Source organism: Cucumis melo, chromosome 1 (genome assembly GCF_025177605.1).
Source record: "Cucumis melo cultivar AY chromosome 1, USDA_Cmelo_AY_1.0, whole genome shotgun sequence".
Lineage (NCBI taxonomy): Eukaryota > Viridiplantae > Streptophyta > Magnoliopsida > Cucurbitales > Cucurbitaceae > Cucumis > Cucumis melo.
In genome coordinates this window covers 20,981,085-20,993,423 of record NC_066857.1, presented here as the reverse complement: position 1 = coordinate 20,993,423, position 12,339 = coordinate 20,981,085, and the positions used below count along the sequence as shown (strand labels likewise).

Below are 12,339 nucleotides of genomic sequence, written 5' to 3'. Positions count from 1 at the left end.
TTCTTTAAGTTCACCAACTTATTTTGTTTTAAAATACTTGAATTTATTAGCCTTACATTTAATAGATCTTAAAACTAATTTTTTAGGTAATGCCTCCAATTAATCTTTTATACAACTTGGTGAACAAAAATAATATCTTTTATTTAAGAAAGATCTACGGTGTGAAAATGTTCTTCATATACCATAATGTAAAAAATTTACACTACATTAGTAATAATGGTTTTTTAGTCTAAAATTTTCATAATTCAATCCTTTAGTGATTGTTCCTCTATGTAATATATCGGTCTACACATATAAAAGAAACGTAAAATTATACGAGTTTCAATTTTAGGCACTAAAATTCAAATGAGTGTTTTGGGACGAGGATTGGATGGCTTATCATCAATGCTAATATTTAAAAACTAAATAGTGATGTAGTTTGAAATCAAGTCGGAAAGACAAGTGACATTTGAATGGATGCTCCAAAATCACCTCGATCAAGCCTACATTTTGGCTTGAAATTCAGTAGCCTACATTTTGGCTTGAAATTCAGTACTCATTGTGATCATTAAAAGGTTCTTGAAGCAAGGAAAACTCTTTTAAGATCATTTAACAAACTATAATATTTCAAACACAGTTGTTAAGTCTACTATATAGCATTAATGTTGATTTTGAAGTCTCTTTTTTTTTTTATTATTGACAAGATCAAAGATTGAGATGAAAAAGTGAGAATTATACAACTTTCTCAAAGATTTGACATATCCAAAATAGAGTTGTCGGTTGTGCATTGTCTAGACTTAGAAAGCACTACGAAGTAGGATTCATATTTGATGTTTTGGTCATATCAAGTGTATAACTATACGATGTGTTTTTTTACGTTCCTTCCTCGATAATCAAAATAATAATGCTAATATATAAAAAAAGAGTAAACCGTTATTATTATTATTATTTAGTAAAGCTAATAACTCTTTTTGAATAGAGAAAATAAAAAAGGGTTATTAAACTTGACATGTTGATAAAATTAATGATATCCCATGCGTGTTATAATAGTAGATACAACAAAATAATGTCACCTCATGCTATATTATTAAATAATATTATGTAGAGAGAATTTAGAAAATGGTTAGGATTGGATGAAAATATCAATTAATCAAACTTCCAATAAATTTAGACAAAGAAATATGGTTGAAAAGAGAATAGTATTAGATAAGAAAATATGTATTTATTGATAAAAAAAAAAAAAAAAGAATGAGAATGGAATAAAGATGAAAATACAAAGGCCCAAAAAGACAAGAGGGGCGATACACATAAACAACATAAAAATAATAATATACAATACATAATAAAAGAATAACAAATAGAGCAAAACTAAACTAATTAAAACTGAAAAAACCGGGTCTCATCTCAACCAAAACCAACCGCCTACAAGTGGTACCTAACTCAGCATCCTGATCAGAAGATGCAATCCAATACCCAGCAGCAACACAATGCAGCACAGCTACAAAAACACACACACATCAATCAAATTCCACGTTACTTTGATTACCCTAACAATCAACTTAACAATATTTACTTCGTTGTTTAGAATTTAAGAAACGACTAACCATCCTTTCCAGAACCCATCTCCTCGAGATTGAGTTTGGGCGTCCAAATTTGTTTGGTGAGGGTACTGTGGCCCGTCTCTCACCGGATATCCAACCGGAGGCGGAGCTGCAACATAAGGCCCCGACTTCCCCTCTTTCGCTTGCTCCCCCGCCGCATACGACGGTGGTGGCGCCGGATAACCCACTGCAACCACAAGACAAACCGATTTCAATTTATAAAAACGACGCCGGTCAAAACTACCCAAAAAAGGAAAGAAAAAAAAAAAAACTCTAATGATTTTAAATCTAACTATACACTTACTGTCAATTTCTTGGTTGCGATATTGGCTCATGACGGAAAATCAACAAGGAAACGCCGGAAATAATCAAGATCGTAGGATGGAGGTGTGAATTGCAAAGATATAATTATGATGGAAATGGAGTAATGTGAGTAATGAGAAAGCATGGCCGGGTTGGATTTATATTTATATGAATACATTTCTATGTGAAAAGGGGAAATTGCTGGGAAATTTGAATGAAGCGAAAGGTCGGTTAATTGGTGTGATGGTTTCTTCACGGCACGCGTATAATAAAATTCAATCGTCAAGGAGTTTAATTTGGGTCTTTATCGCATATTCAAACGCGTTCTCGGGAAGTTTCTAGAAACTCTTGCGTTTTCTCTTTGCTTCTTACGTGGTCTCCTACTATTGGCTACACCATTTCAGCTTTGACTATAAGATATCTTTTCAATTTTGAAATACACCCTGGTCGTGCCCGGTGGTACCAAAATTGTCTTTCCCATTCTCATTTTCATGGTTATTTATAAAATACTCCCTCCTACATGCAACAAGTTTAAAGTATAATATTGAAAATTTTTCTTTTTAAATATATCAAGTTTAACCTTCTCTTTTCCTTTATTCTCCTCTTTTTCAACTTGATTTTTTTTCTTTCTATCGTATTTGTTTTCTTCCTCTTTCTTTTTTCATAACTGGTATTTGATTCAAGATTGTGTACTAAATATAAAAGATTTAAAAAAATGTTGTTTATATTTGGGTCCAAATCTAAACGATCATGTATAAAAAATAGTCAAATATAAACGATAGTGTACAAAAATAAATAAATGATCGTATACCAAAGAATCTTGAAAAAAATAAACGATCGTGTAGACAAATCTAAATAATCATATACCAAAAGAATCTTGAATTTAAACAATCATGTACCAAAAAATTAAAAAAAAAAAAATCGTTTAGATTTGGCCACTTAAATCTAAACAATCTTGTACTAAATCTAAATGATCGTGTAACCAAATCAAACGATCGTATTGAAAAAAATCGTTTAGATTTGACTATCCAAATATAAACGATCATATACCAAACAATAGTCAAATCTAAACTATCGTATACCAAATATATTATGCGTGTTGCTGACGGCATGGTTGATTGAACATTTTTTGTATTTTTTATTGTGAGTCTGTGGATTTTTTTCGTTTTTGAAATTGTTTTATACAGTGTAAATATTTTGTCGTTTTGTTATATTTTTGAAAAGACCCCTATAATATATTACTTTTTAGGGAACTTTTTATAAATATAACAAGTCGGTAAAATATTTACGACCCATGTAACAAAACCCATTAAGTTATTCATTTTTAAATATTTCATATTTGTCCTTCCTTTTTATCGTCTTTCTTCTCCGCAATTTGATTTTTTTTTCTTTACATCCTCTTTCTTCTTTTTCTCTTTTTTTTTTCCAAACTATTGTTTGGTTCAAGATTGTGTATCAAATATAAAAGATCTAAAGTAAAAAGAATAAAAAAGATCGTTTAGATTGGATAGCCAAATCTAAACTTATCAAAGAATTTTGAAAAATATTGAAAAAAATAAACGATCTTGTAAAAAAATCTAAACGATCATGTACCAAAAGAATCTTGAAAAAAATCGTTTAGTTAAATCTAAATGATCATGTACCAAATCTTTTAAAAAAATCGTTTAGATTTGGCTACCAAAATCTACACGATCGTATAATTAAATTAAATAATCGTGTATAGAGAATTGAAAAAATAAATTGTTTAGATTTGACTATCAAAATCTAAACGACTAAATCTAAACGATCGTGTACCAAACAATAACTAAATCTAAGAATCGGGTTGGGTTGAGTCAACCAGACCCTTAATTTCCCAACCCGACAACCCGACCTATTTTTTTTCAATGTTTTAACCCAACCCAACCCAAAACATAATTTAACCCAACCCAACCCTTACGGTTTGGGTTGGGTAATCTGAGTTGGTCGGGTTACGCTGTTTTTTGAACACCTCTATTTTAACACCCCCTAGGTAGGGGTGTTCGAAAAACCTGGTAATCCAACCAACCCAAACTGTAAGGGTTGGGTTAGGTTAAAATTTTTTTTAGGTTGGGTTGTGTTAGGAAATTAAAAGAAAAAAAATAGGTCAGGTTACTGGGTTGGGAATTAAGGGTTGGTTTGACCTAACTCGACTCGATTTAGTAATCTATATAAAAACCCTAATATCTTTTGTGTGTTTTCCTCCTAACCCTGTCCCTGCATTAACATTTGCGACTGATTTGAGGGTTTGTTTTCAATTTCATCTCCTCATCCTAATCACAACTTTTCTCCTCCTACTTGATCGTCGTTTCACTTCCAGTTTTCCGACATTTGTAGCTTTTCTCCTCCTCCTCATCCTAATCCTCTGCATTTGTCGCTAATCCTACAAAACACAAATGAAATCACAAAGCCACCAACGATGGTGGAAACGACATCCTAATCCTCTTTTCACTAAAGCCACAAAGCTGGTGTTTTTCGAAGGTGAGATTTTTTTTCTAATTGTTTTTCTTTTTTGTTTTTTTTTCTTGTTCTTTGGCTTTGAAATTACCGCTGGAAGAAATTTTGGTCAATAGACTAGTACTTATAGGAGTTTAGCTTGAAAGACTTGATGAATGCTTCATCAAATGGATGGTTGCTAATACTGTAGTGTAAAAATAATGGATGAATGCTTCATCAAATGGATGATTGCTAAAAGGAATAGTAACATTACTTCTATGTGTTGTATAGGACACAGTAGGATTAATCATTATTCTAATATGTATAATCATGATCGGAGGCAACACCCTAACTTTTTGTGGGGGAGAAAAGTTGTTGTAAACCCTAAGAATTTATCTCATTATTTTCCCGTATTTGTCAAACTTGGTCTCTATGTTGTTAGCCACATTCACAATAATCAAACTGACATATTCCCCATCATCTTTATCTTTAGTAGGTGACATTCATTTACAAGGGTGGATTTTTCATCCTCTCAATCATCTTCATTAGGTTTTTTGGTCACTGTTGTTCATTTGGTTCTTTTTTATCTCATTACTACTGAAGTTCATGTTCTTTTTTTTTTTTTTTTGTGCTTTGGCTTTTTGGCTTTTTTTAACTCAAGGTTTTCACATTTGGTTGATTCGTAACACTTTCTTTTAACAGTGCCTCAAGTATTTATATTTGGGTTTCTTTAAAACTCGTCACCACGGACACGAAGTTGGATACTGCGAAATCACCATTGTCGTCTAACTTTATGGTAAATTAAATATTTTGATGGTTAATATTTTTTGTGTCTAATAATTTGATGCATTGTTTGAAATCTAAATTTTAGTTGGAGTTGGAATTAGACGTGTATATGTTTTAATTGGAACTTTAGTTGGAATTAGATATTTTTGTTGGTGTTGAAATCTGAATTTTATCACTACAAGAAATAACATAAACGATAGCTAACGAAAAACGGTATAATAGACTTTTTATAGCATTTTTCGAGAGTCCTGACAGCCCATGTTATTAAAAGTCTGGGTCTTTTTATAGCGTTTTTTCGAAGCTATAACTAGTGCTATCGTAGAGTTTGAAGATATAGCTTATATACGTCGCTATAAAAACATTTGATGGTGTTTTTCATCAGAGCTATAATAAGTTTATATAGCTTTAATAATGTGCTATCTTTAAGATGTAATAGCCCTTTTTCGACACTATAGTATAGTATTTATAATTATAATTTTCAGCTATAATAGCCTTTTTTCAACGTTATAGTATAGTATTTATAGCTATAATTTTCAGCTATAATATAGTATTTGTACCTATAATATTAAGTTATAATATAGTATTTCCAGCTGTAATAATGCTATTTAATTGTTTTCAATTATTATAATAACTTTTTGATACCATGAAAGAGGTAACGTTTTTCTCAAAAAATAATTTTTGAATGAATTAACTTTCATTCATAATGTATTGAAATTACCAAACACAGTAGTCATTCTAAATGTACCAACCAAACAAATTAACAAACAAAATACACATATTAGTAAATAATGTACCAACCACACAAATTAACCCTCAAAATACAAACAAAGTTCATCATAAGTGTATAAGATTATATGAGCTAACTGTCATCGTTGGTTCTTTAGTCCTCTGGTTAAGACGACTCCATTTCATTGGCCTACCACTAGTAGAAAAAGGGCCTACGATGACAGTTAAATGCTGTCATAAAAAGCTTTCGTGACAGTTTTTTGCAGTCATTGATGCGGCAGTCATTAAAAGTATTTTATGACAGTTCTACAAACTGTCACGAAATGTGCTTTTCATGACAAAGAATAAATGTCACGAAATACTTATTTTATGACATATTATAACTGTCATTATTTTGATTTGAAGACAGATTATAATTGTCATTATTTAGATTTGATGACGGATAATAACTGTCACTACTAAGTTTTGATGACAGATAATAACTGTCATTGTTTATATTTTATGACACATAATAAATGTCATTATTTATCATTTATGACACTTATTAACTATCATCGTTTCTTCTACCATGACTTTAATTAACTGTCAAGAAAACATTTTCGATGCCACTGTTTTTTAGATTCAAATGTTATAATTCCCTGTTTTTCTTGCAGTAATTTTTATTGAATCCCTGTTTTTCTTGCCGCCCTGCCATTACACAGACCAATACAATCAAAAAATACTATACAACACATCCATATGGACAAAAATGATTAACGATTTAATATATATACTTTAATATATGTACAATTGTTCGTACAATTGTTCGTACAATGTTTGTACAATGAAGCAATTAACATATATGTTTTGGTACGGACAAGCTATTTAAATAAGTACATTTGAACCAAAATTTGGCTACCAAACCTACAAAAAGGCCTATAAATCAATTAATTGCAGCAAATATGGTTTCACTGCTTCAATGGATTCTTGCAAAACCTAACAAGAAAAGAAAATTATGATTGTAGCTCAGAATAAGACTTATTATAAAGACAGAAAATAGGGTAAACACCCACAACGGATAATGCTACAGTTAAACATTTTTTTATTAAAAAATCAGTAACAAACAGAACTTAATATAAAGATAAATGAAATAACACAAATATCCACAAAACAACAGTCATTAGTCCTAATTAATCATAAACCAATAACAACCAGGATGACAAGAATGACATATACCCAACTGACCACAATCAACAAAAAAACTACCCACAAAACTATGTACCCCTTCCTCCATCCATCCCTCTCACACACACTTTAAATTCAAACTTAAAGAATGTTTCTCATGGTCAAAAAATCTAGAAGTACAGGATGTTTGAGCATTCTATGTTTCTCTTAAAACCATATATATATTTAGTACTTCAATGAGAGTGATAAAATAACGTTGTATATAGAACATCTTCTATCATAGCAACTATTCTCAAACATCCTAATAATGCAGAGCCAAAAAGAATGATGATTAGTTTCGCTTTAATGCAAGACATACTCCTTTACTGTATTTCAACTCGGTATTCCACCTAATTCATGATAACAAACTCCTTTACTGTAACAACTCAAGCATCAGTCACAGGTAGCAATTCAAGTAATGTTTTCACACGGAGTACCATCAGTCTAATAATAAAGAATGAAAAGAAAAAACAAAAAGTAAACATTTACGGAACAATCTTCAACGTGATATAGCAACATCTAGCTATACACCATAAATAAACAATCCTTAGTCGCAATTCAACATAATTACATAGAGAAATAAACAATGTAGCCATTTCAACAAATCACTACGGTTCTCACCAGCTCAGAAAGATAAAGCCGTTGTCGATTCTTATATGTCCTTTCTGACCTCTTAACAATCTTTATAGTTCTGTTCCGAATGGAAGAAACAATAAATAATGGTTAATTTAATAACAAAACACAAGTACAAATAGAAAGGTCTAATATTTAATGGATTATCCTGAGAAAAATGGTAGATAGTAGGAACGTATATCCAGACAACAACATTACTTTATATGGTATCCAAATTCTGCAGACCATTTAAAATGTTATTAAGTGTAGTTTCACACTTGAATACTAAAACTTCCATAAATTCTTTTCGACCTGCACGAGCAGTAATCTAGGCCAATATTTAAAGAAGAAAACAAAAATATATTATAAATTGATAGGCTATTAAAGGCGTAGAGAATAAAGGTTAACCTAATACTAAAATCAGAATGAATGGAACTTCTTATGCTATAGAAGATATAAGAAGTTTACTTGCATAAAATATAAATGTGAATGGTACAATACTAAAGTATAATATGATCGAACTTCATAAATATATACACGTCAAAGGATAAACCTTTAGTAGTGCCACTTATTTCAAGAATAAGATGTCTAACTCCAATCTTCAAGGCTTAATTGCAAACATATAAACTGAATTCAAATTTATAACAACAATAAACAAATATTTAAAACTAACTCCAACCTTCAAGATCAACATGATCCTAAGACCAAAATGTTAACAATACGTCATTTTAACCAAACTAGTAAACTCATATCAACACAAGAATATTTATGAAGTCACAAGTTTGGAAGGATAGACCAAACATCATACCTGTAACAAAAATTCTTGGCTTGTGGTGATGGTGAGGTTATATTGAACTCTACATGTTTGTAAACCTTTCCACCATGCCCTAACTTTATAAGAACATTACACTTGTTACGATTATTACTAATAGTTGTAGATATCATCATTACACTTATTATTAACAAAAGTACACTTTTAAAGCATAGAAAACACTTTCATCAAAACTAAAATGATACAAAATATACTTTAAACAACAATAGTCAAATATGTATTTTGGTAGGGATGTAGAAACTACTTACATATTTTGAAGCCCACAATTTTCAATCTGAAAATCTACTTCCCATACTTAAGATGACTTTCTGGATTGGTTCTTGAAGTGAAAAGAAAAATCTATGTTAAATGAACTCAACTTGCAAAAGTACCTTGAACTTGATAAGAAAAGACATAAGGCATCACAAGCTTCTTTTGGAGAAGATATCTTGTTATTCAACTCCCACAAAGAATTTTTTAGTCATTGAAAAGGAAAACATATATAAGATATTAAAAGAGTCTCGAGAAGCTAACCTCACTGATTGTCTAATAATTGTAGCATTTATAAGCCGTGTGTGACCACAAAAGGTAAGCACTAATGATCTTCTTAATTTAGAACTATATGAAGCTGAGCATCTGGATAAATATCATAGGGTTTTAACCTTTTAGTAAATGGCACTTGTAAGTCCTAAACCTTCAATTGATACACAAGTACAATTGAGAAAAAATAAGTATTACGACATCGACTCAAAAATGCAGTAAAAAGTAGAATATATGTTCTAATTGAAGGACTACAATTCAAGTTTCTATTTTTCTGCATATGCTTAAATATATTGACAGCTCTAGTTAATCTCAATAAGCACCCTTAACCTACGTACTTAGAGAAACATACAAGCAGACTGAATAATCCCCAACACAAAAAATCTTTATTTTAAATTACCAAAAATCTTCATAAACCAAAAAGGAAGCAAACAAAAATCCTTAAGCAAATTTATTCACAACAAATTCCTTAACAAAAAAGCCACCGAAAGAAAGCAAAACCAAGAAAGCTTGACAGAAGAAAACTCCATAAATACAAGTTCATAAATAAATAAACAAATAAGTTAAAAATAGCTTTGCATCAGTACATCAACAAGATAAACACCAGCAAAAAACCAAAAAACTATAAAAAAAAAAAAGGACCAACCCCAACAAACCTTAGATGATCTAGTTGAAGATTTCAAGAGCCTAAGACCAAAAGATGACAAAGTGGGTGTCAGTGGTAGGCGACAATTAGTGCTAAAAGTAGCCAAAGAAAGCAAATTTGGTGATGTGGCGGCATCAGAGGACCTAAAAGCCATGGAAAGCAAAAAATCATGGAGATTTAAGGGCCATAGAGGCACATATTCAAGCCAAATTGAAGGATATAAACATCCTGCCCATATCCGAGTGCTCTCAGCATCAAACAAACCTCTTCTGGAGTCGGTGGACATTTTCCATGCCTCCTTTCTTTATCAGGGTTGCTTACTTGCTGAAATAAATTTGAATCAGTTTTATACAACAGATCAACAAAGGCATTAATAGTTGTCATCTAAATTTAAACTAGAACTTATAAATTAGACTCATCTTAATATCAGAATGTATAGATATCAGAGACAAATTTTTGCCAACACAAGAATTCTATACAAGACTCAACCCAATATCGCTATGCTATTTACTACATTCCCCAGATAAGGATTAATTATGCCCCTCATAAATATTCAAACACAAAAGCCATTCGGCTGGTCAATTTCATTTCACAACAATTGACCTGCAAATGTTGATGAGAAGTATTGGATTTTTCTGTAAATAAATCAAATCAAACAAATGGATTCACATAATTAAAACTAAGACCCCTTACATGTAATGTTTTCCATCGCCTTCGAATAGCTCCAAATTCTCTCCTTTCCTTTTTACCTCCACCATAATAGAAACCTGAGAATGCTAGCATATCTGGTTCAAACCTATGGTAATACACAAATGGCAGGATCAAAATCACAACTGATGTCCAATTCTGCAATAAGCTTCTATATGCATTACATGGCATGTAATCAAGAGTAAACAAATTGTTATTCCACAATATCATGGACATTATAATTTAGAACCTTCACTTTGACGTGGAAATGTATTTTTTTTTCAGAGGACATTAAAAAAAACAGGAGGTTATATTGGAGGAAACATCAAAATATCTGGTTATCCCAAGAAGCAGAAAACATTTGCTAGAGTCTTAGGTTACTGTGAACAAAATGACATCTCAATGGTCAAATATGGTCAAATTTTCAGCCCAAACAACAATTAAAAGGACATTGACAATTTACAATTCAAAGCAAATATATCCAAATATGCTAATGTAAAATGACTTGATTAGTGAGATAGAGTGGGAGGGGTTGAGAGCTCACCGGTTGTTGGCAGAAGATTGGGCGAACGTTGAAGTGTGGGCGGAGGCGAAATAGTTGGCCGACGTTGAACCGTCAGCGGATAACACACGGTCAACGGAAGACGAACGATCGGCGGAAGTTCGTTCGACCGCGGGCAGAAGAGAAATTGAATGTGGGCGACGGTAAATTGAGGCGGAAGAATATTGGAAGAATATTGGAAGGGGTTGAGAACTCACTGGTTGTTGGAAGAATATTGGGCAGGAAAATAAACTAGGCGCAAGAAAATCGGACGTGGAGGAAGAATATCAGGGCGGAAGAATCGGACGCCGGATGTCGAAGAAGGCGCTTAGTTTGGGAAGGAGATGATATGTTGAGGAAGACGCGGCGGCAAATGGAAGGGATTGAAAAATTAGGGATTTTTAATTTTTAATCAATTAATTTAATAGATTTGGGGATTTTTATTTTAATAAATTATTTTAATAAAACCTAGAACCTTTCATGACAGTAAATAACTGTCACGGAAAATAATTTCCGAAAACAACGTCTTTTCCCGCCAAAAACGCGCATTTTGACATATTATGACAGTTGTTTCTTCTCTCCTCTCCATTTTTCTTGTAATGAAATGTCATAAAAGGTAACTTTTCTTGTAGTGTACATAAATTTATAATACATATTTTAATTAAACAAGTATAGAGAATCTTTAACAAATGTAGATAAAAAAATATTAGAATTAGACAACATACCAATGATCACTTTATTAGATGGCCATGCAACTATACTTCCCAAAGCTTCTTCAATATATGTCATTTCAATACATGTCATTTCTGAGAAGGCATTGGACAAGTTGGAGGAATATTTAGTCACTTAAGCACACTTGCAGTAGCATTTGAAAGTAATATTCAACAATTCTATCTAACATCTTCAGAGAAGGTTTAAAATAATAATAAATAAATAAACAATCATATTCCGTTATTAGGTGAAATCTTGGTACATTAACCTCGCTGTGAAAGCCACAATCATATTCCAAGTTAGCATCATAAAAAAAAACAACAGTGTCCAAATGAAACAGATATAACCATTCCCTCCCCCCCCCCCCCTCCCCCTCCCCCAAAGAAAAATGGGAAGCTTTGGAGAAAGGAGCATAACAAATGCAAAAACATCAAAGATCTAAGCTATTGTGAATTTCTAGACTCAAACATCACATTTCATACACAACCTTCAACATCAAAGTCATAATGCAGAAACAGTATAGAAACTAACAAAAGAGATCTCAATGGTGGATGAAACTCTTCATTCTTCAAAAAGATGCAAATCACAAAAAATGGGCAAAACATGATTCATGAAAAGATACAAGTAACCGTCTATGCATATTCAGCAAAGCAATGACATATTTAGCTCCCTATCTATGCATTCTAAGAGATACAAGTAATCGTCTATGCATATTCAACAAAGCAATGACATATTCAGCAAA

At 31.8% G+C, this 12,339-nt stretch overlaps 1 protein-coding gene and 1 long non-coding RNA gene across 3 annotated transcripts; both read right to left on the bottom strand.

Annotated features, from left to right (window-relative positions):
- Nucleotides 1-1,181: 1,181 nt before the first annotated feature.
- On the bottom strand, nt 1,182-2,223 carry LOC103489653 (protein CYSTEINE-RICH TRANSMEMBRANE MODULE 6-like). The gene is made up of 3 exons (XM_008448905.3): nt 1,885-2,223; nt 1,584-1,767; nt 1,182-1,477 (listed from the first exon to the last, which is right to left on the bottom strand). Exons 1-3 carry the CDS (start codon nt 1,913-1,915, stop codon nt 1,432-1,434), a joined length of 261 nt encoding a protein of 86 aa, XP_008447127.1. The 5' UTR covers nt 1,916-2,223; the 3' UTR covers nt 1,182-1,431.
- Nucleotides 2,224-6,585: 4,362 nt separating this feature from the next.
- On the bottom strand, nt 6,586-11,036 carry LOC127148109 (uncharacterized). 2 transcript variants are annotated; one of them, XR_007818756.1, is made up of 4 exons: nt 10,890-11,036; nt 10,352-10,454; nt 9,669-9,982; nt 6,586-6,821 (listed from the first exon to the last, which is right to left on the bottom strand). It is a non-coding gene; the product is annotated as an uncharacterized LOC127148109 (long non-coding RNA). The 2 variants fall into 2 exon arrangements; XR_007818757.1 differs by lacking the exon at nt 6,586-6,821 and adding an exon at nt 9,007-9,108.
- Nucleotides 11,037-12,339: the final 1,303 nt, after the last annotated feature.

Coding starts and splice junctions, on each gene's coding strand:
- LOC103489653 (XM_008448905.3), bottom strand. CDS start 1,915: ATGAGCCAATATCGCAACCAAGAAATTGACA. Junction 1,768..1,884: donor TCGCAACCAAGAAATTGACA/GTAAGTGTATAG, acceptor TTGTGGTTGCAG/TGGGTTATCCGGCGCCACCA. Junction 1,478..1,583: donor GATGGGTTCTGGAAAGGATG/GTTAGTCGTTTC, acceptor GTGTTTTTGTAG/CTGTGCTGCATTGTGTTGCT.